Genomic DNA, 24254 nt, shown 5'->3' on the forward strand with positions numbered 1-24254 from the left:
TACACTTGCTGAAGGTCCCTAGATGATCAAAGAGATGTACAGATAACCTTCACGAATGCCAAAAGCCAGTTCTGAGAGAAAAAAATTTTAGAGGGGGATGCTCAGGTTGAGAAAGATACTATCCCGTAAGTACTTTTGCTTTGAGAAGAAAACTTCAGAAAACCAGGGTAAGAGTTACTAAAACAGTATCACTTCAGCTAGTACAAAAAATGTTTAAAAGAAACTTGACAGCAAGAGAGGAAAAAAAAGAATTCTAATATTAAGTTTATAGCTTTTATGTCTGAAACAGAGGGCTGAAAATACATGTAGAATTTCAGCAGAGAAAGGAGGAGCGTTATGCTACATTGCTTTATCTTAAGTAAACCAATCTGCAATTTTCCTGAAGCTCAGTTGCTTTATTTTTCAAACAATAAGCTTCCAGAACAACTTAGACATTTATGAATTCTTATCATGAGTTAAGGTTTAGTTGTCCTCTTAAATATTAGGGCATATGCCTTAGCTTCACACATACAATAATTACTGGGCTAGAATTTTTATGGAAAGCAGCTGTGTGTTTATTTGGATTTCATTCTAGCTGTACTGCATGCTATGAACTACAATATTGATGTTCCTTCTAAATCCAAAATTTGATTCTTGCCTATGGAATTAGATTAGACATCTTGACACTGGCTTGCTTTTGATGCAATACAAAAGTTTCCCTTCTGGGGTTCTCTAAGCACTCACCTTTGATCTGGAATAATTTACTGGAATATTTTCCTACTTGAGTTTCCTACAGTTGTCCATGCACATTTAGAGGTAGTGTAAATGGACAAGTTAATTTCTCATGGTATACATACACAAACATCTACATATATATATATATATATACATATATATATATATATAGAGAGATAGATATAGATATATAGATATAGCACAGTTCAACTCTATAACTCTAAGATATTCATTTTTAAACTTCCCTAAATTATTCAGTGCAGCTGACTTGCAGATGTGCCACTGCTTTACAGAAACACTTGGCTTTGAGACAAGGAGCTATAAGAAATGTAGTCAGCTCTGTCCCAGTGGCATGCATGTGAAAAACTGTTTGAATAGCGTCACCCCATATAGTTTTGGGGGTTTCATTTCATAATATTGGTGGAGAATACTAAATGCTAAATATTGGTGGAGAATACTAATTGCTAAATGCACGTGTAAATTAGACCCTACAAGATGATAAATAAATTTCTCTCACTTTCAAATCATGGTATCTTTTTGAGTAATATGGATAAGTAGAAATATATCTTCATGTATCAATACTTTGATATCTTGTTTGATGTTTATTGCTCTTCAAGTTCAGTTAATTTCATTCTATATAACAGGCTAGAAAGGAACATACCAAACAGACAAACATACAATGGACACATGCAGTGGAATTGTGCTTAATGTATGGACAGAAATGTGCACACAGAAGAGGCCAAGCACATCACTTAACGCGGGCGGGCACAGGTCTGCACCGAGAGTCTAAAACACTGTAAGCAAGCCTTTAGCGAAGGAGGAAATGTAGAGGGGAAACAAAGCTGAGAAAAATGAGCAGGAAATGGGCAAGATGACTCATCTATACTTGAACATCTGACCTGTCAGCTGGTCGTCGCCTGCAGCGGGGGCGATGCGAATGTAAGGTGTTGTAAGCTGAGTCACGATTATCGCAGCTATGGCAAAGGAAGATTCCCAGGTCAGCATGCATGAGGGAAGAAAAAGCCAGACTGAAGCTAGACTAGCAAGGAGAATCTCCATCAGTTCATCACATTGTCTCAACTTTGTTCCAACCACAACAAAAAAAGAGGAGAAAGAAAAAGAAAACATAGCAAGGTGTTGGTTTTTTCTGTTTTTTTTTTTTTTTTTTTTTGAGTTCTTCTTTCTTTAAGTTTTGGTCAGGCAGCTTGATTTCTAACTATGACACAGTTATAAGTTTTGGCTGACATTTTGGATAAATTAGAGAGAGAGAGAAATATAAAACAAAAACATTAGTTCTAGAAGAAGTTATGAGAGGAGTGTCTAAAGATTCGTTACTATTTCTGATGATCTAAACTTCAGACTTTAAAATGTGTTAGATTATTTAAAATTCTGCTGTTTAAGTCATAATATTTTCTCTTGCTAAAATCACCTGTGTTAAGAATGTTATTTTCTTTTACTAAAAATATTATTTTTATGTAGACAATTTTCTCTAGTAACTAAATTTGTGGAAAGCATTCCCATTGAAAGATTTCACTGTGAAACATTCAGAGAATTAAAAAAAAATTAAAAAAATAAAAAATAAAAGCATCCATTCAAAAATAAGACTATTGGCTTTGCTACTGTTGTCATGGTTAACATGTAACCAAAGAATGATTATGATTCTTGAAGCAGACCAGGAAGGCTTTTTGGTTTGCCTGCAGAGCTTAGCAGAAAGTGGTTAACATTTATGACACACAGATATTGAAAAAAAATAGAAAATTAAAAGTCAGTTCTAACATGATACAGCTGGAAAATGATTCAAAGACAATATATTGGAAAATTAAGGGCAGGCTTACATGAAAGATTACTGATTTACATGGAACAGCCTGGGTGCTGTTAGAAATGTGACAGTGAGTGAGGGAAATAGATCATCTACCATCTGCAGACGATTAAATCCTAAAACCGCTGCTGCATAATATTTTGAAATATCCCTCTGCACTGTTCAAAGAGCAATGCTCCTGGTAAGCAGACAACTGCAGAGACTGGGTTTAAAAACGGGATAATCGTCTCTCACACATTATTAATGAGAACTTTCTAGTCTGGCTAAGTGAGATGAATGCATTAAAGCTTAGTCATAGAACAGAGAACTCCTAAGGTATTACAAAGATAGTTTTACTTTTTTTTTTTGTTCTGATAGGACACAGTATGCAAGTTTTCATACTGGTATAAAAATTGCAAATGCTATTTCTTTTTTTTTTTCTTAGATGTTACTTCTAAGATGTCCTACAAAATTAGTAGTAATTCCAAGTTTTATACATGCCATTTGTTTGGTCATAGACAAATGTTCTTCCACCAGTATTCCTGCCTGACTTTCCATGATATAAAGGCAAATCTGACCTACTGTGTTCTTGAGAAAATCAGTCGTCTTATGGAAAAATGGAGCATCTGTACAATATCCCAGCAGATAAACAATATGGATGAAATATTGCTTGTAAATAGCTAAGTTAAACAGCCAGGCATTCACAACTTTAAGGAAGGCAGACTGAAGTTCTAAGCCCCATGGAAAATATACATTAAATTAGCAAGAATGATTTTTATATGACCACTGTGTTCTGCCTTGCAGAGTATTGCGACTGATACTTTTAGTTATAAGGAAAGACTTGACTATGCTAAAATTTATCTTTTTAAAAAGAGGTATTAATGTCTCCTTTCTTAAATTAAAAAAAAAAGGGGTCAGCTAGCCTACTTCCTGTTTTTACCAAGAAAGATTTGTTGAAACACAGTCACCTCTCTTTTATTTTCCTGCATATTGACAACAGCCTTTCTTGGCTGACATGACAGACCTGAGTGACAAGAGACTGCCTGACTCACACTTGTTGCACTCTTGTCTTAAAATAGCAACAAGAAAGCACTACAAAAGAAGTTATTGCCTAATTTGATTAAATAACGTAAACTTTTCCAGCCCTGGCCTCTGATAAACTTAGGGTCTCCTGTGGGTGCGAAAGTATTAGTGTAAGAATAAAACAGTCCGGGAGCACATCAGACTTCCAACCACGTTATTTTAGTTGAATGTAGTGGAATCTTCTGGAATCTGGTTAACTAGCATTTACCACACCTAATTTTGAATGACTCCCAGTTTCCCTTGAAAAGTGAATTGTGGTCAAATAAATTTGAGAAACCTGAGGTTGAACAAAGTTACATATGGATAATCTTTTTCTTAGGAATATCTGAGGTGCCTTAATATATTCATGGCATATATTAATAAATCTATTTCAGATCAAGAGGATATTTTTTTTGTAAAATGCTGAATGACAATGAATATTATTATCTGTGTTCCTATTGAATATTTCTAAATCCATAGATAGCTAAATGATAGCTGATTATCATGTGTGAATGTTCTAACTATATCACTTGTTTTCGGATGTACTGAATATGAGTAATTAAAATGAATCATAATCAGCATTGCATCTCAAGAGACATTCTTTTCATTTCTTTTACCAGTGTGCTTTCATTCTGCACCATTGTAGCATAAAACAGGATGATACTTCTTTGAACAAAACATTGAAAAGAAAAACAGTCTAGAAAAAAAACTTCTCTAAGATCCTAGTGATTAAAAAAGAAACATTCAAAATTTCTGAATATAGGGAGAAATTGTAACAATGGCTATCCTTCAAAAGTTCCTGAAGGTCTTTCAGCAAAGCATAAACACATTCCACTAGAGAATGTATGTTAAATTCAATACTAAAATCACGGAAGGGTTTTCTTGTGCAAAACCTTTATCTTAACAGGACATTAGAACTGTGTTTTTGCTCTTTGTTTATAAGCTGGCTTCCATAATGCTTTCAGAAGAAATTAGCATGTGCTTGTATGCAGTATTTGTTTTTAATTCTTAGCTATATTGTTGCTGATTAAATCATAGCAGGAGAAGGAACAAGTTAGCAAATATAATACTCATGCCATATATAAAAACAAAGGAACAAACCTTTTATGAACTCAAAACTCTCAACAATTGATAGGTGATATATTTATGTATCTGAACTTGAGAGTTACACAGATTACGCTATGGCTAACACATAGTAGGCACTCAAATTAATTTTTTAAAAATAAATGGAAAACAAAAAAAAAAGCTTATTGTGAATATATTGTTAGGGAGAAATATAACTTGCACCATACTATGAAAAGAGCTATTTTATAGAAGTCTAGTTGACATTATACAGTTTAAACTTGTATCAACTAGAATGATTTCTAATTTAACACAAGAAATTTATTAACAAGACAGGTTTGATTTTTAATTGTGTCCTGTCATTTAAAAATTGAAGATCAACAGCCTTCTGAAACCATCATCAAGAGTTCCAGTCCTACCAGGTACTATAGGGCTGCCACAAAGTGGTTAAAGTTCAAGACACGCATAAAAATCACAGTTGCATTGAGTGGCTTTGAAAAGAATCCAACTACAAAAAAAACACATGACTATGATTAAAAAAAAATAGGAAAGGTTAAGGATAGGTAAGAGTTGTTCTAGCTACTGCATTCTAGGATTAAAAAAATATCCTTTCAACTGGGGATATTATACCCAAATATCACAGTCTATTACTGCAAATATATATATATCTTGTACTTCAAGAAAGAATAAGAGTTTGCCTACACACACACATCTAAACATAACCACACACCTATGGTAACATCTAGATAATAATAATATAAATTAAAAAAACATATAGACAAAAAAAAAGCAGTCCCCCACATATAAAAAGATAGGAAAAACACTGTGGGCTTTTTCCTGAGTCTAATCTTTATGAGGATTCATATTTAACCTAGTTAGGGTCAAGATATACAACTAGAACATGATTAAAATGATTGAAACATTAAACTGTCATGTAGAATGAAGGAAATCTTTAAGAGAAGTACTTGAGATCGCAAATCTATTCTTTGTGACAATGAATCCACTTCCATCCTTTCTCTGTCTGGACACCTGTCATACGTTTTCCCATGAGAACAGTAGAGATTCAATTCAGTAATCAAATTAGTAGAAATATGTGCCCAACCGGTCAGGATGTTTGAACTCTTAAATTGTGAACATCCTTTTTTTCCCCCTTTTAAAATTATTTATTTATTTTGTCAGCAACTTAGCAGAGTTTTGCAAAATTAAAAATTATATGGTACTAGTAAAGTTATTGGTACTGCCCATTTTTCTGTTCAGACTAAGCAGTGAGGGTGGAATGGCTTTTTCTTGTATTGTAGAAATGGCTTTCATTAGGAAAATTTACCTGACAACAGTGGTGCTGAAACAATACACTATGCTGTAAAGGAAGGTTGCTGAATCTGTACATTATAAAATAAAATAGCATCAACCAATGCAGTTTTTCCTAACTGGAGAGTATCTTCCAATGTTTCTTGCTATATTATGGTTTTCTTGAATAGAGATGACAATGCTGTGGAATGAACACTAAGGTTTATTTTCTTCTATTCCCCAAAGAGGATATTTGGATAGAATTTGTTGCTGTGTAAATGTTTACAAATGACTCTGAAAATGAGTGGGGGAATATTTAGTTAATCAGGTCATCTGATTGCCTAATTGTCCTTCAGTGAATTGAAAGAGAAATTACAATATGATTAAATCTTGTTGATGGAATAAAATGATCCAAATCAACATCTAATTCAATGTATTGTGGAAACAGCAAATGTTAGACCTCCATATTTACTGGTGTGTCATTTATATAATTATTTAACTAGGTAATGAATAGCTGATAGATATTTCTGTGTTCAGACTAAACTGGGCAATGTCACTGTTCTAAGGAAGAAGAGGACAGACACTTCCTACGATGCTCTTATTGTCCAAACATTCTGCTGAATGCCACAATTTTCGAGAAATCCTAGAAGCAGGATTTCTATCTCAAAGGCTTGGAGTCAAGTCTAGACCCACTGATTATTAGCTGAGTAACATTAATGAATCAATTAATTTCCAAAAGGATACATTTTATGTATCTTAAAAATAACAATAACATCTGCCTCCTTCACAATAGTAATTTTGAAGACATAAATGAGAGCATACATATGAAGGTAATTTTTTAAAAAATGTCACCATTGATGGTAAACATAAGGCATTATAAATGATAGACTTCTGAATGTGATTTACCTTGCTAGGCCTTAAGGGTACATATAATTCAACAGGGCAAAAATAAATGTGAGTAAAGATGGTGACCTGGGGATTTGTGAACATGGAGATATGATTGAAGGGCTTCATGAAATGTTACTGATAGTGTGGTAGACGTTATAAAACACATTGCTATCTATGATTTCATTTTATATTGACTTTTTATAAATAAAAGCTCTTGATCAAATTAATATGATAATAACTGAATGATTTTTAATCAAAGAAACAAATACAACTGTGAATTCACAAGATAATAAAATAAAAATATAGTATTTCACATGAAAATAAGTAATGTTTATTATTGCACTAACTACACAAAAAGGTCATATGACTTCTTATAGTAATTCAGTGAGAATTTTGAAAATATAAACGATGTCCGTTATACAGTCAAACTATGTTACCTAAAAAAAATAAAAATCAAACAACAAAAACAAGATACTTTTTAACTAACTGAACTCATCAAATTTTAATGAAATATTTTCAGATATACTTAATGAGCCTTTCTTGTCATAATTTCTAAATTAAATTACACAGAACTTCATCAAGCTCATGGATAGTCTAGTGGTCTGGAAATGAAGTTAGAAATAAGTGTTCATTGATAATGCCTGATTTTAATGTACATTTTACATTTCTCAAAATACTTTCTCATACATTTCAGCCTGTGCTGGTGGAAACTCACATTGCAGAACTGACAAGTTGACATTAATGCATGTCACAGGTACACACCTTCACTTTCTGCTTGGGAACACTTTAGATGGGGGCTTAGCAGTGGTTTGTCTTGGCCACTATTACATCTACTAGTGCATCACGATTTTTCAGAATGCTGGCTAGGCCTGGGAAACAAGATGCATGCTGACATCATCTGGCTACTTCAAAGAGGTACATAATGAAAGAAGTCAAGTAGCCATGTAGACTCCAATTTATCCTACTCTAGTAACTTGGCTGATTGTCTAGAAGTAGCAGGCATTGTTTTACTACCTTGCACATGAACATTCACTAGACATACTATTACCATGTTAGGCAGGATGGTTGAAAAAAACATATAATAACATCACATAACAATTTATAAAAATTATAAAAAAGAACTGTTAGGAACTTCTTAAAAGAGAGCAATATGACTCATTTTAAAAAGTACATGGACTACAATCAACTGTCAACTGACATAAAGTCCTAATATAAGCATATGCAACACACACACACACACACAGACACACACTTATTTGTTACTGAGTTAACATTCTGAAATACCAATATGAAATTTGAAAGGACATGGAAAACACCGGAGCATCCTACAAATTCAACCTACCTTTTGTGGCCACTCGGACACAGTCTATTTTGGTTTCCTGTGTCAAATAAAGATAAGAAAAAAAAATCACTATTAATGCTTTCAAGCAAATCAAAATATGTCTGTCTGTTTAAATGATAAAAAGGGTGATGTCTCTATTATTTGTGTAGTATTAATTACATAATGATTACTCCTGGCACTACTCATAGATATATTTTTCTGGCTCTCTATCACAGATGTTGGCCATTTCTAGAACAGATGGTGAACAAGGAGTTGAACACAAAATGTCTGGACCAGATTTCTTTCTCTAGACGCTTTAACTCTGTGCAAATATTCCTGAGAACTCTGGTCCAGATTTTTTTCCCTTCTCACTGGCAAAAGTCAAGACAACAAGGATGGCACAGAACCCATGTTAAGGATGAAGAAAACCACCGTTGGAGGGTAGCTGAAAAGCTTTTCATCTTGTGAAGGAGGTCTTAAAAGTCTCAGTCTAAAATAAGAGACTAACATAACCGCATATGACTAACAAAGACTGTAAGGCTAATAAGCACCTTGGGGCCAGAGATAGAGCTCAGTGGCAGAGTGCATGACTTTTGCCTACTTGGTGCCCCAGGCTCAATATCCAACACCTCGAGGGAAAAAGATTAGTTTGTTTGTTTATTTTTATCAGAGTTCTGGGTTGGTCTGAACAGAAAAGGGGAAACAATTATAAACTCAATGGTAATCTCTTTTTTACTTACTTCTTAGATGGACAGAGAGAAATTGAGAGGAGGCTGACCAAATGAGGGATAGACCAAATGAGAAACACCTGCTTTACTACTTGTGAAGCTTACCCCCTGCAGGTGGGGACCAGAAGCTTGAACCTAGGTCCTTGAACAATGGAATGTGTTCACTTAACCAAATGCAACACTGTCTGGCCCTTCAATGATGATTTTTTTTAAATCTCATCTTTCTAAAATAGTTTACTCTTTTTTTTAAAAATTTATTTTCCCTTTTGTTGCCCTTTATTTTGTTGTTATTGATGTTTTCATTGCTAGATAGGACAGAAAGAAATGGAGAGAGGAGGGGGAGACAGACAGGGGGAGAGAAAGACAGACAACTGCAGACCTGCTTCACCGCCTGTGAAGCAACTCCCCTGCAGGTGGGGAGCCGGGGGCTCGAACCGGGATTCTTACACTGGTGCTTGCGCTTTGTGCCATGTGCACTTAACCCACTGCGCTACTGCCTGACTCCTCTAAACTAGTTTACTCTTAAGGGAAAGCAAAAAATAAAAAGCCACCTTATTTTGGCTCAGTTCTAGGAAGCACAAAGTGTTGGGAAGCTGAAAGAATGGAGATGAGATGCTGCCCGCAGACGTGGCTCACAGAGTCGTGAGTGAGCCGAATGTGTGTGCTGTGCTGTACGTCAGAAGCTGCACAGAATCACTATCCAACTTTTGGGAATAAGTAAAATTAGGCTAAGAGGCATTATGTTGATACTATTCGTTCCCTATATAAACAAATATGAATATATTTATTTTGTTTTGTAAATTTCCCTAGGCGACAATAATATTTTTTAAAAAGGGGAAAGACACATTTATTGCAAGTAAAAAACATATAAAAGTAGGGTTTTACTTCTCCCTACAAACCTCATTATTCTGACTATGTTCACATTAATATTCCTAAATACCCTAAGTAAAAAAAAAAAAGCTACTATAAAACTTACCCCATTGGCTCTACTAGCAGCTTGGAAATAAATTCTGTAGCTCTTATGAGGGAGAAGGGGTGTGTTCCAGTATCCACTGTAAGTCTTATTATCACCAATAGTAAATGGCTGAGCAGCTTGGAGGCTGTTTGCTGGGAATTCTGCAGCAAAGTAGTACTGTGAGTTCAGCACTGAAGCATTCTGAAAGTGAATCGGGACTGGGTAGCACTTTAGAATTTCTGTTGTCTTTTTAGTTCTCCGAGGGCGTTCTTCCTCAACAACTATTTGGTAGACACTGTTAAAAAAAAAAAGTAGCATTAGTGATGTTTTATAACTGAGTTGATTCACTCTGTTTTAAGTTGAATGAAGTCAAGGATATTCAGAAGTAAAGAACATGTTTGGGGGGAGGGGGTAGTGGCACAACTGGTTAAGTGCTCACAGTACTAAGTGCAGGGACCAGGGTTTGAGCCCCTACTCCCCACATGCAGATGAGACACTTCATAAATGGTCACGGTCTGCATGTATCTGTCTTATTATCTCCCTCTCTATCTCCCCTTTCCTTGTAAATTTCTCTGTTTTTATGGGGGGGGGGAAGGAAAGGAAGGGAAGGGAAGGAAGGGGAGGGGAGGGGAGGGGAGAGAAGGGAGGGGAAGGGAAGGAGAAGGGAAGGAGAAGGGAAGGAGAAGGGAAGGAGAAGGGAAGGAGAAGGGAAGGAGAAGGGAAGGAGAAGGGAAGGGAAGGGAAGGGAAGGGAAGGGAAGGGAAGGGAAGGGAAGGGAAGGGAAGGGAAGGAGAAGGAGAAGGAGAAGGGAAGGAGAAGGGAAGGGAAGGGAAGGGAAGGGAAGGGAAGGGAAGGGAAGGGAAGGGAAGGGAAGGGAAGGGAAGGGAAGGGAAGGGAAGGGAAGGGAAGGAGAAGGGAAGGAGAAGGGAAGGAGAAGGGAAGGAGAAGGGAAGGGAAGGGAAGGAGAAGGGAAGGGAAGGGAAGGGAAGGGAAGGGAAGGGAAGGGAAGGGAAGGGAAGGGAAGGGAAGGAGAAGGGAAGGAGAAGGGAAGGAGAAGGGAAGGAGAAGGGAAGGGAAGGGAAGGGAAGGGAAGGGAAGGGAAGGAGAAGGGAAGGGAAGGAGAAGGGAAGGGAAGGGAAGGAGAAGGGAAGGAGAAGGGAAGGGAAGGGAAGGGAAGGGAAGGGAAGGGAAGGGAAGGGAAGGAGAAGGGAAGGGAAGGAGAAGGGAAGGGAAGGGAAGGAGAAGGGAAGGAGAAGGGAAGGGAAGGAGAAGGGAAGGGAAGGGAAGGGAAGGGAAGGGAAGGGAAGGGAAGGAGAAGGGAAGGGAAGGAGAAGGGAAGGGAAGGGAAGGAGAAGGGAAGGAGAAGGGAAGGGAAGGAGAAGGGAAGGGAAGGGAAGGAGAAGGGAAGGAGAAGGGAAGGGAAGGAGAAGGGAAGGGAAGGGAAGGAGAAGGGAAGGGAAGGGAAGGGAAGGAGAAGGGAAGGGAAGGGAAGGGAAGGAGAAGGGAAGGGAAGGGAAGGGAAGGAGAAGGGAAGGAGAAGGGAAGGGAAGGGAAGGAGAAGGGAAGGGAAGGGAAGGAGAAGTGAAGGAGAAGGGAAGGAAGGGAAGGAGAAGGGAAGGGAAGGGAAGGAGAAGGGAAGAAGGGAAGGGAAGGGAAGGGAAGGGAAGGGAAGGGAAGGGAAGGGAAGGGAAGGGAAGGAGAAGGGAAGGAGAAGGGAAGAAGGGAAGGGAAGGAGAAGGGAAGAAGGGAAGGGAAGGAGAAGGGAAGGAGAAGGGAAGGGAAGGAGAAGGGAAGGGAAGGGAAGGAGAAGGGAAGGGAAGGAGAAGGGAAGAAGGGAAGGGAAGGAGAAGGGAAGGGAAGGAGAAGGGAAGGGAAGGAGAAGGGAAGGAGAAGGGAAGGGAAGGAGAAGGGAAGGGAAGGGAAGGAGAAGGGAAGGAGAAGGGAAGAAGGGAAGGGAAGGAGAAGGGAAGAAGGGAAGGGAAGGAGAAGGGAAGAAGGGAAGGGAAGGAGAAGGGAAGGGAAGGAGAAGGGAAGGGAAGGGAAGGGAAGGGAAGGAGAAGGGAAGGGAAGAAGGGAAGGGAAGGGAAGGGAAGGGAAGGGAAGGGAAGGGAAGGGAAGGGAAGGAAGGCAAGGCAGAAGAAAACTCTGAATATAGCTAATAACAAATACTCAGTAAAAAATGGGCACTCATGCCATACTTGCTCAATGAGAAAAGCAAAAGTGCGAAGTGTTCTCCCACACAACACTCTGACCCCACACAGTACAATTTATTGAGAAAAATGAAAATCAGCAAATTAAGCACATTTTGGATCATCTCTGCTGTTTATATGAGCAGGCCACCAGAAGATTGTTTTTTATCATACCCAACAAGATGAGTTTACAGACAACTCAGATTACATAATAATAGAACTATGTTCACTGTTAATTTATATAAAAGGCAATATATTCTCTTCTTCAGTAACAGTTAGATGAATGCAGGTGAAGTTTTAGCATACCATAAAACAATGTGTTTCATGCTAAGGTTTAACTTTCCATATTTTCTTATATTCATTTACTCTTTACAATAGTCATCCAATGGGAAGAAAAGACATAAACGCTTCACAGCCTTTGTAGTAAGACGGTGACTCTGTGACCCAGCAACTGTTGAGCTGGACATGTCCTGCTTGGAGTCTCTCAGGACTGCAAGCATCTGAAGTCTCAGCTCTCTGGCCTGTAAAGATCACCACTCTGCTTGACTGCCCATGATGCCAGCAGGCCTTTGGGATTGCTGAACAGAGCTCCTGCATAGGTCACTGCAGCAGGTGCATGGTGACATAATAATAGAACTATGTTCACTGTTAGTTTATATAAAAGGCAATATATTATTTTCTTCAGTAACAGTTGGATGAGAGTTACAAAGTGTCCCTTTTACTGAGTTCTGTCAGATGCATATAGTTGTTCTAATTGCTCAATTTTTACCTTGCATGAGAGAAAAATCAAAGAATTTTTATATGGATTATTTATTAACTTACTAGTTTGTGGAGCTGAAGTCAACTGCACATGTGATTCCACTACTCCTGGGATACTTTTTCATTCAGTTACACACACACACACACACACACACACACACAAACACACACACACACATACACACACACGGAGGGATAGCATAATGCCAGTACTTTATTCAGTGCCATAGAATCTTCCATGTGGTCAACACCCATGTTCAGCGGGGAAGCAATTACAGAAGCCAGACCTTCCACCTTCTGCATTCCATAATGACCCTGGGTCCATACTCCCAGAGGGATAAAGAACAGGAAAGCTATCAGGGGAGGAGATGAAATGTGGAGTTCTGATGGTGGTAACTGTGTGGAGTTGTTCCCCTCTTATCCTATGGTTTTGTCAATGTTTCCTATATATATATATATAAAAGAATATGGTGCCAGGACTTGAACCTGGTCACACACAAAGCAAAGCAATACACCGTACCAGGTGAATTATCTCTCAGGTCATGCAGCAAGTATAATAAGAATTCAGGGCCAGGGCCAAGGTCAAAGACCAATAGAATGAACATAGGCGTAAGTTGGCCCATACAGAAGTTTAATATTGTACATTATAGCATTGATAAAGTATGACCATTATTTTTAAATGTCTTTTTTAGAGGTTGGGGACAGTGGAAATATTCATCCGTCTAGACTCTAGTCCTAATTCTACTAGCAGCTGAGGTTTGAATTATCAGTCATTTCTTTGGCTTTTATGTTTTCCTATATGATGGCTCTGAAAAGTATACTTTATATTCTGCCCTTCTCTCTTATTTGATATATGCCATGGATATCAATTCTATTTTCACATTTTTATTAGTGACTTAGTAACAGCTTCAGGATTATAAATTTGTAGGGGAGAGTTCCATAAAGTACCTACCACCAGAGTTCTATGCTCTCTCTCATTCAGTGATCACCACCACAGTTCTCACAAAGTCTTCCAGACAAGCTAGACTGCCTTATTTCCTTCCTCCTGCCCTCTCTCTCTCTTCCTTCCTTTCTTTCTAAACACACATGCAAGTGAGCACAAACACAGATTTGCAAGTCCCTGTAGAAGGGCCATGGTTAGCCATTTCTGTTAGCATGATGCTCAGTATAAAGTAAGACTTGAAATAGGTATTTTTGAAAGTATAATATGAGCCAGAAGGGATTTCTATTTTGTATAAGTATAGTAGCAGGGAGGCAATATCGGTATTCACAAATATTCTCTGCTTTATTAAAATGTAATACTGAGTTTATTTTATATTAATTTATTGAATATTCAAGTGTCAATAGAATTGGACATTAGAATAAAAAGTTTGAGGTTGTTGGTTAGATTATATTTTTGTTGGATAACATACAACTAGATAAAGAATTCTGAAGGTCAAATGCTACTTTGCTTTATCTATGATATTATATCACTCCCATCTATTAAGGTCCATCTCTCCAACTTCTAAACTTACAAGGATGGGTTATTTGTGCTTATTACAACAAATGTTTTTGGGTGTACATGATGTGTCCTACTGCCCCACTTTAAACTGAACAATAATACATTGTTTGCCATGTCCTCATAAGAACATTGTGTTGTAGCTTAAATATCCTGGGATTCCCATACAGATATGATGGGCCTAGACTGCTAATAAATCTCTCTCTCTCTCTCCACCATCACTAGCCACTACCATCAGGAACATCATCATAAACCCTCATGTGGGCCTATCCAGGACAGTAGGCACTGCCCCGCTTTCTGAAGGGAGGCTGGGTCAGCCTACTCTGCCACTACAGGAAGACAGGTCCTGAAATGAGAGCAGCCTAGAATGTTCCCAGCTGTGACCATGGACTGTGAGCCCCATGGACTGGTATGCAGAGGTTACACAGGCTCCTGTACCAAATATGAATAGATACCTTAGGTCAGATTGATGGGATTTATAGTTAATGGTACTTCTATACTTTCCTTATATTTGGGAACTACTCTCAGCCCTAATCCAGTTTTCCAGTCCTATTCTCAACTCTGACACCATCTTCCTAGACAATACTTTTAACCCACCTACCTGCATGTTAGTTATTGGGCTGAGGCAAAAATTAGTAAAGTCATGGGCTCCTTGGAATATACCTAAAATAGACTTCCTAGCTTCTTCCCACATGAAGACCCTTAGTTCCATCTGTTCTATTCTTACCTTTAGGTTCCTGATTATTTAATAATTTGTTCTGCTTTATATCTTAATGCTTTTCAGTCACCAAGTTGCAGGTGCTACCATGACTTCATCCTGACTTCCCTGGGCAACCAATGTGTCCTGGAACCTCAACTCTCCAGACGCCTACCCGACTAGGGAAACACAGGCTGGGGGTATGAATTGACCTGTCAATGCCCATGTTTAGCTGAGAAGTAATTACAGAAGTTGGACCTTCCACCTTCTGGAACTCATAAAGATCTTTGGTTCATACTCCTAGAGAGAGTAGGAAAGCTTCCAGTGGAGAGAATGGGACAAGGGATTCTCCGGTGGTGGGAACTGTATGGAATTGCACCCCTCTTATCCTACAGTCTTGTCAATCATTATTAAATGACTTATTTAAAACAAATCACCTAGTGCATATGCATACAAAATAAGTTTTTAAGCATCAACTTTATAGTGATTTATGAACTAAATTGTAATTTAGCCAAATTTGACCAATTATACTCTACACTCAATCCCAGATATATTACTTTTTTAAACAGCTACCACCTATTCAGCTCCAAATATATTAAAGGAAGAATAAGAGGACTAGAGCAATTTCTAACCCAAAGTCTTTTCACTATGCTCCACAAGACAAATTAGATTTGCAAGCATCCAGACTTCAAATCTATTTGCTCTTTAATAATTTAAGCACTGAAAGGTCAAGCAGCTCTTTTCTATTCTCCTTCATCAAAGTCCAAGCTCTAATGAAAAACACCTAAATCCTATCTGCTGCCCAATGCCACACTTCCCTGTCTTCCTGACGGAAATTAGCACATTCTTGACAGCTAGGTCAACTGTATCTGGCCAGAACTTTAAACTGACATTTTTTTTTCACTTTTATAAATAACTTCATTTTACCAATTAATATGTTATTTCCAACTGCAACTGAAATCTCAAAAGTAGTCTTTAAAAGTCATCATTTGGATGTTTTTTATGAAAGGGTTGTTTTAAAAAAAAAACAAAACACAAAGTCTCAAGAATGGGAAACTGAGACGTTTCTAGTTTCGAGAGTGGCATGAAGATTCTCTGGTCATCTTAATATGTTCCAGGTTCTCCTTGTTTATTACAGTTCTAGTGGTGCCCTTCAAGTACTCTGGTATTTAAAGCAACACAGAGTCATCCAAGGGAACTTGTAATCGGAAGGCACAATTCAGAGTAAAGATGAATCTGCCAAAAAATGTGACATCACTTTATCAGGACTTTGTTATGGGAGGAAATTTAATTTCAAGTTTAATTTATGCTAGGCTTTTCTGCAACAAAAATTTTAAGGTTTCTGCAAGGAGAATAAGAAATCTGCATTTATACAGAGGAGCACATGAAGCCTAACCTAGAAAAGAATATCTGAACATCTTCCATGGACTTTGTTAAACTCCATGTTTGTAAAACATGGTAAAAATGTTCTTGGTCTTTAACTTTGAAGTTTTGAGAGGAATTCTGCTGCAGATTTGAAATTGACTTTAAATGTTTTGTCCTAATTCATTTAAAGATTAAACCTGTAGTTGTAAGTCCATTTTTCTTATCCATTTATTCTATTTCTTAGCAGCGTGGACTATGGGAGAGGAGGGGCGTGTTATGCAGGTAGACAGTAGAAAGGGGGACTGAGAAGGAGGAAGGAGAAAAGTGATAATTCACTTTACTGTTGCTTTTGCTAATCCTCTAAAGTCTGCCCTTCTGATCATTTCAAGGATTCAGAGTAACGTGTGTTTCACGGTGCCTAATTGTGACTTTGAGGTTTATATGCAAGTTTTGATAAAAAAAAAAAAAAACTACTTTCTCTCTAAAAAAAAATAAAAGAATTCCCACCTACACCTCAAGGACATCTTTGATGAATCAAACCCAACTGCAAGGAAGACTAAAGCAGAAACAAACCAATGGGACTACATCAAATTGAAAAGCTTCTGCACATCCACAGAAACTATTAAACAAACAGAGAGACCCCTCACAGAATGGGAGAAGATCTTCACATGCCAGACATCAGACAAGAAACTAATCACCAAAATATATAAAGAGCTCAGCAAACTTAGCACCAAACAAGCAAATGACCCCATCCAAAAATGGGCAGAGGATATGAACAAAACATTCACTACAGAGGAGATCCAAAAGGCTAACAAACATATGAAAAACTGCTCTAGGTCACTGATTGTCAGAGAAATGCAAATTAAGACAACACTAAGATACCACCTCACTCCTGAAAGAATGGCATACATCAAAAAGAACAGCAGCAACAAATGCTGGAGAGGATGTGGGGACAGAGGAACCCTTTTACATTGCTGGTGGGAATGTAAATTGGTCCAGCCTCTGTGGAGAGCAGTCTGGAAAACTCTCAGAAGGCTAGACATGGACCTTCCATATGATCCAGTAATTCCTCTCCTGGGGTTATACCCCAAGGACTCCATAACACCCAACCAAAAAGAGGTGTGTACTCCTATGTTCATAGCAGCACAATTCATAATAGCTAAAACCTGGAAGCAACCCAGGTGACCAACAACAGATGAGTGGCTGAGAAAGCTGTGGTATATATACACAATGGAATACAATACAGCTATCAAGAACAATGAACCCACCTTCTCTGACCCATCTTGGACAGAGCTAGAAGGAATTATGTTAAGTGAACTAAGTCAGAAAGATAAAGATGAGTATGGGATGATCCCACTCATCAACAGAAGTTGAGTAAGAAGATCTGAAAGGGAAACTAAAAGCAGGACCTGACCAAATTGTAAGTAGGGCACCAAAGTAAAAACCCTGTGGTGAGGGGTAGACATGCAGCTTCCTGGGCCAGTGGGGGGTGGGAGTGGGTGGGAGGGATGGGTCACAGTCTTTTGGTGGTGGGAATGGTGTTTATGTACACTTCTAGCAAAATGTAGACATATAAATCACTAGTTAATTAATATGAGAGGGGGAAAATCAATTGTATGTCTCAAAGTTTTTCAAAACACAAACTGAATCTTTTTAATATATAGGCTGTGTATTTGATATGCAGACTCTCTCAAAAGCCTAGACCAAGTAGATTAGAAGCATCCAATAGCACAGCTATATACAAGATACTGGGTACTGTACAGCAAACCATAACAAAAGGACTTTTCAAAGTTAACCCAATTACCAAATAATGTGATGATAACATTAACTATCGATTCTTTTTGAACCCTAAGACAGCAGGAACCTCACATCTCCACTATAGAGCCCCTACTTCCCCCAGTCCTGGAACCCTTGGATAGGGCCCACTTTCCTGTATGCCTCTCCCAATCCATATCAAATAATATTGCATCTGCCGATCACAACCTAACCAACGCAACGATTGCCACCTCAACATGCTTCACCTCAGACTGTGTCCAGAGACTTCACATGTGGAATGACAACCCTTCAGCTTCATTACTCGGGTGAGACCTTTCCTTTCATAGTATACTCTAACTTCATCTCAGGTGGTTCACTTTCTAACAAAGTCCCAAAACCTAGATATACACCAGTTTATGTGAGAGAGAGCTTATGTTCACACGTATCCATAAACTACTGCAAAATATATACCTGAAAGCAGAAGTACACTAGAGTTTGCAGTGAGTACCTCCCTAACACTTCATCTTCACTATTCCAAGCTTTGGGTCCATGACTGCTCAACAATTTGTTTGGCTTTGTATGTTAACTCTCTTTTCAATCACCAGGTTCCAGATGCCATCAGGATGCTAGTCAGGCTTCCCTGGATTGAAGACCCCACCAATGTGTCCTGGAGCTCAGCTTCCCCAGAGACCCACCCTACTAGGGAAAGAGAGAGGCAGACTGGGAGTATGGACCGACCAGTTAACACCCATGTTCAGCAGGGAAGCAATTACAGAAGCCAGACCTTCCACCTTCTGCAACCCTCAATGACCCTGGGTCCATGCTCCCAGAGGGATAGAGAAAGGGAAAGCTATCAGGGGAGGGGGTGGGATATGGAGATTGGGTGGTGGGAATTGTGTGTAGTTGTACCCCTCCTACCCTATGGTTTTGTTAATTAATCCTTTCTTAAATAAAAGAAATAAAAAAAAATAAGGAAGTACTAATATTAATGTATTTCTGAACATTAGTTTTTGGGTGGAGTTAGAGGGAAAAGAAAGTATAAAATATACATAAGACATGCAAAATGAACGTACTGGCTACTACCATGAAGGGCCTCACCCTAACTGCTAAACTCAGTCAGAAGCCCACTGAGCCACACCTAAGCCCTAATCCAAAATGTTTTTCTTGTACTTTGTTCGGCACACACTTTTCCTAAGCCCATCAACATTTACCAAAATGAAACAGCCAGCCTGGTAAAATTGAATCACATTTTAAAAGTTTTGTCACACAAGTTAAAAACTAGAAAGAAAAGAACAAGTCCAGTCTAATGTGTTTGTCATCATGACTAAGATTCTTATGAGTCCTTCACGTAGCACTACACTCAAGAGGAAGGGACCCAAAGTCTAGTCCTATTTTCTGAGTGAGTAACAATTGATAACTATTTTTACACCAGCAACAGGCAATGGTTAACATGCTGTACAGCACAGGTTGACTCATGGTAATGAATAATTTTAATTTCTCTTTGTCCTACTCTGATGTCGATAAGGTTAGCTATACATTGCTTTGGAATATTTGTGAGACGCCACAAATATATGCTATGTTCTCTCAAACAAAATTCATTAGTAGAAGACTGCCTAGAATTCCTAAGTTAACTATTATCTCTGTCTTTACTCTCAGACAAGTATGCTTGATCGTCCAGAGTAATACCCCACTGCTCTGCTCATTAGTGATAAAATCTGATATAATAAAATATTAATTACAGCTGAAAGGTTGGATGAGAAATATGAACTCAATTATAGTTCCCTATTATGAAAAAAATGGCATAGAGAAAAAATCCTTTACTTATGGAGGTTTAGAATAATAAAAGAATATTAGACTCAGACTGGGAAATTCTGTGAAAGGCCACCTGTTATTAATTTTCACAACATGCACCAAATTTCAAGTAAATTCACTGTAGGTAGAACATTTTTTAAGTGTGATTTCTTTAGTTCCCCCTTTTCATCAATAAAGATGTTCTATATTGCATATTCACTTCAGTTAAGTTTATAAGAATTCAATTATCACAATTGCATAACAAACACATAAAATCATGACTCAGTGTCAGCTCTAATGATTAAAGTGTGTTCTCTTAAATAGCCTAAGGTAGAATGAGAATGCTATCCATGCCACACAAGCATTTCCAGTTTTGTACACTTTGTATTACATTCAGTTTAGGGTCTTTGGGTCCCCTCCTGGTAGTAACACTGAGGCCAGCTAAGACAGAATCATAGGCAACCATTACAGATTTAGGTGCAGTCAGGTGGGCACGGTCAGAAAGAAACTCAACTGGGAGTCCCACACATCCGCAATTGGTTCTAGTTTTGCCATTAAATCATCTACTGATGACTAAATCCCATCAAGTTTTACAGCTTCATATGTTTTATTCTAATAATTCTTTTTCTCTTCCAGTTACACTGTCACTATCATAAGGGGATGTTGTTGTTTTACAAGTTGCTGTCATGAAAGTACAATCCATGTTCCCCTAAGATAGGTGTTAGTATGTATCTCCCTGTACCAAACCATCATTCTGTCTCACTATCGGGACTTAGACTCCCCAGCTTCCCCTTAGTGCTCCTCCCTTCACATGACCTGCATGTTCTTGTTCCAGAATCTAAAATAATAGAATTTGAGAGGAGGAATATTGGTGGTTGCCTCAAGGTCTAACATTTTAGGTTCTGGTATAAGATCAAGCACATTGTATCACCAATACATGAAGAAAAACCAACAAACAAAAAAGGTCTTATTCATCTCTCCTCTCCACAATATTTATCCTGCATTACAGATCCTTTGGCAGACCTAGAGGGGAGATGAAAAAAAGGTATGAGTCATACACTGACCTTGTCCTTGAAAATCCCAGTCTAAGGGCATCAAACAGCTCATTCTAATTAATGTGATAAGAATTTGATAAGGGTTTTATGAAGTTTAGTGGGACCAAGGGGAACATCAATGTCCACATCAAAAATGTTTGTAGCATCTACTTCAATGGGGACATTTGGCCCACTTAACATCCAAATGACCCAAAGACTGTTCTAGCATTTGCTGCAAATCACCAAGTCATCTGGCCCCCTGTTAAAAATAAGCAACAGCAGAAGAAAAGGGGCAAGAAAGGTAGATAAATGAGGTAAAATAGGTCATTGTACTGTGAAGGCTGGAAATAGACTTACAATGGTAAACCTAACACAGTGTAAGTATAACGTGAATTTATAAACAGACTTGTCCAAAACGTATATAATGCTACAAGAAATGTATTTTCAATAACTTTTTTTTAGTGTGCAAAACAATGATATCTTCAGGTAAATAAAAACTCAAATATGTCTTCTTTTAAGCACTAATGACAAGTAGAAAAACTCATTTCTTTAGATTCCAAACGTAGTCTCTAGGTATTCCAACCATTTGTGTCAACCCAATCCTACTCAAGTTCCAAGTTTTTCCATCATAATTACACACAGTTTTCTGCAACACCTGCCATTAACTCAGTAGATCCTTCATCAGTAACAGAGGAGACTTTAGAATAGGGCAGCTCCTAGCTCAGATCCCTGCAGAAGTCATGGTAGATATCCTACCCGAGTCCCTTAAATTATCGTAAGAAGAATCCAAAGAACAGCTGGATTATCCTCCCTTTCCCCTTACTGTCTACTCCCTGGTACAATATAACATGTTTCTGGATTCAACAGCAAGCTGTCCTGACTCCCAATGCTATCTGAAGAGACAAACTGGAAGGGGGTACCTCCACTCTGTAGGGTGGGTGGAAAAGTACAAATATGCGCAGCCTTGACTTCTGTTCCCCATTAATCTCTAACAGGCCAATTTGAAACTTTTCTTTCATCTTTCTCTCTCTCTTTCTCTCTTTTCTTCCTTCTTTTCTTTTTTTTTCTTTTTTTAAAAAATATTTATTTTATTTATTTATTCCCTTTTGTTGCCCTTGTTGTTTTATTGTTGTAGTTATTATTGTTGTTGTCGTTGTTGGATAGGACAGAGAGAAATGGAGAGAGGAGGGGAAGACAGAGAGGGGGAGAGAAAGACAGACACCTGCAGACCGGCTTCACCGCCTGTGAAGCGACTCCCCTACAGGTGGGGAGCCGGGGTTCGAACCGGGATCCTTATGCCGGTCCTTGTGCTTTGCGCCACCTGCGCTTAACCCGCTGTGCTACAGCCCGACTCCCTCTTCCTTCTTTTCTATCAGCTCTGGTTTATGGTAGTTTGGGGGACTGAACCTGGGACTTTAAAGCCTCATGCACAAGAGAGTCTTTGCATAACCATTACGCTATCTCTTGCCCCATCCCTTCTTCTTTCTATAGTCACTCTTCTGGTTACAAGATACATAATTTCTCTATTGATTAAAATTACATTGGACATCCATTGAAATCATAAGGTAAACCATAAATATTCTAAATGTGTTTTGCTGTTTGGGCATGGCGCTGGTAGAACTTCGCATTAAGAATACCTACGTATAGGTTATCTCTTTCCCTCATTCCAGACTCAGCCCTTATAAGAGACCTCTGCTCGGGGGTGTTCCTGCCGTGTCGGCCCTGGTAATAAAACCGAACTCTGATTTAATGCATAGAATCCTTCAGAGAAGATTAAATTGGAGAAAAGAAATTTTGAAAAAAAAAAAAAAAACAGAGGAAGGAAAGTCATGCTGCATATTTTCATGAACAAAAGCCAGTTTGAGGGAAAGTTAAATTAAGTTTCATTGTATAAATGCTCAAATACATCTACTCTACTATGATTATCTTCCCCTGCCATTTTTTGAAATCTCTTTTCAAGGGTTTTTGAAGAACAAACTTGGTTTCCAAAATGAATTTTCAAAGACATGACTGACATTGTCATCACAGAAGCAACATTAATAAAAATGATCTTTGTTTCCTGGCAGGAAAGGAATCCAGAGTATTACTGCTTAATACAATAAAATTCACTTCACATCAAGTAATGGGAGGGTAGAAGTGGTGGTAGGAAGGAATTTAGCACCTTTCGTTAATACACACTGTAGCAATTTTGCTAAAATAAGTAATAAAAAATAAGCCAACAGAGTAATAAAAGAGCTAAAGTTTCACCACTGGATGAAAGGCATTTTCATCTTTCTGATTTTGTAAACTCCAATGAAACAGAGAAAAGTTTAGGTTGAAAGTCAGATAGTGAGAGCTCCTTTCCTTAAACTATTTTAGCATCAAGTAGCACCTTGTAAAAGGATCTAGGAATTGTGACAAAAGAGGGTCTAGCATAACAACGTTTACCATGCTCTTGCAGCTTACCTTTCCTCAAAAAGGGACAACAATTAAGAAGTTATATGCAGACACTTCTAAAGAACAGATATTTCTTGATTCTTTGGAGACCATTTTAAATGGTGAAATGAAAAAAGAATATAATATTTATCAACAACAAAAATTGGCTAACTGATTAAAATATTGTACAGCATTAGGAAAAATTAGTTTAATCCAACTTCTTTGAATGTATAACATTTCTCTGCTAAACACTGAGCTGATGTCATGTAACTGTGTTTTTCCAAAAAAATATATCAGCTTAAAAACAATGAATAAATAATAAGAGATGGGGAGACAGCATGATTGTATGACAGTTTTCCCTCCTTTCACTTTGATCCTGTTATTGTCTTGTTGAGTTAAGCATTGTCTCCTCCAGACAGCATATGGTTGGATCATGTTTTTGATTCACATTCCAACTCTGTGTCTTTTGATGGGTGAATTCAGACCATTAACATTTAAGGTGTTTCAGTGTCATTATTTTATATGGTTGTTGAGTATTCTTGTGTTTGTGTTTGTTTTTATAAAAGTCCCTTTAGAATTTTCTGTAAGTTTGGTTTTGTTGTAATTGTACCAGTTGCTCCTTTTCTGAGAATGTTTTTATTCCTCCCTCCAATTTGAAAGAGATTCTAGCAGAATAGAGTATTCTTACTTGGAAGCATTTCTCCTTTAGTGCTCTTATTCTAGCAGAATAGAGTATTCTTACTTGGAAGCATTTCTCCTTTAGTGCTCTTGCCATTATTCTCTTCTGGCTTTAGAGTTTCAGTCGAGAAATCTGCATATGGCTTTACATTACTTTTTTTTTTTTTCCTTGCTGCTTTCAGTACTTTTCTTTATCTTTAGTTTTTGTAAGTTTAGTTATAATGTGCCTTGGTGTATGCATATCTGGATCATTTTGTT

The 24254-nt window shown here is 37.9% G+C and overlaps 1 protein-coding gene across 8 annotated transcripts in view; it reads right to left on the reverse strand.

The window, feature by feature from the left end:
• PTPRM (protein tyrosine phosphatase receptor type M) overlaps positions 1–24254 on the reverse strand; it is a 770521-nt gene that overhangs the window by 282497 nt on the left and 463770 nt on the right. For 5 of the 8 annotated variants that reach the window (XM_060200699.1, XM_060200695.1, XM_060200697.1 and 2 more), the window contains exons 12-14: positions 9837–10110; positions 8154–8190; positions 1614–1688 (exon numbers count right to left, since the gene is read on the reverse strand). In XM_060200699.1, the coding sequence (XP_060056682.1) occupies positions 1614–1688; positions 8154–8190; positions 9837–10110 (386 nt within the window). The remainder of the gene's footprint in view (positions 1–1613; positions 1689–8153; positions 8191–9836; positions 10111–24254) is intronic. The other 3 variants (XM_007517155.3, XM_060200700.1, XM_060200698.1) reach the window with 1 other exon arrangement.

Source organism: Erinaceus europaeus, chromosome 10, assembly GCF_950295315.1.
Source record: "Erinaceus europaeus chromosome 10, mEriEur2.1, whole genome shotgun sequence".
In the NCBI taxonomy this organism is placed as follows: domain Eukaryota; kingdom Metazoa; phylum Chordata; class Mammalia; order Eulipotyphla; family Erinaceidae; genus Erinaceus; species Erinaceus europaeus.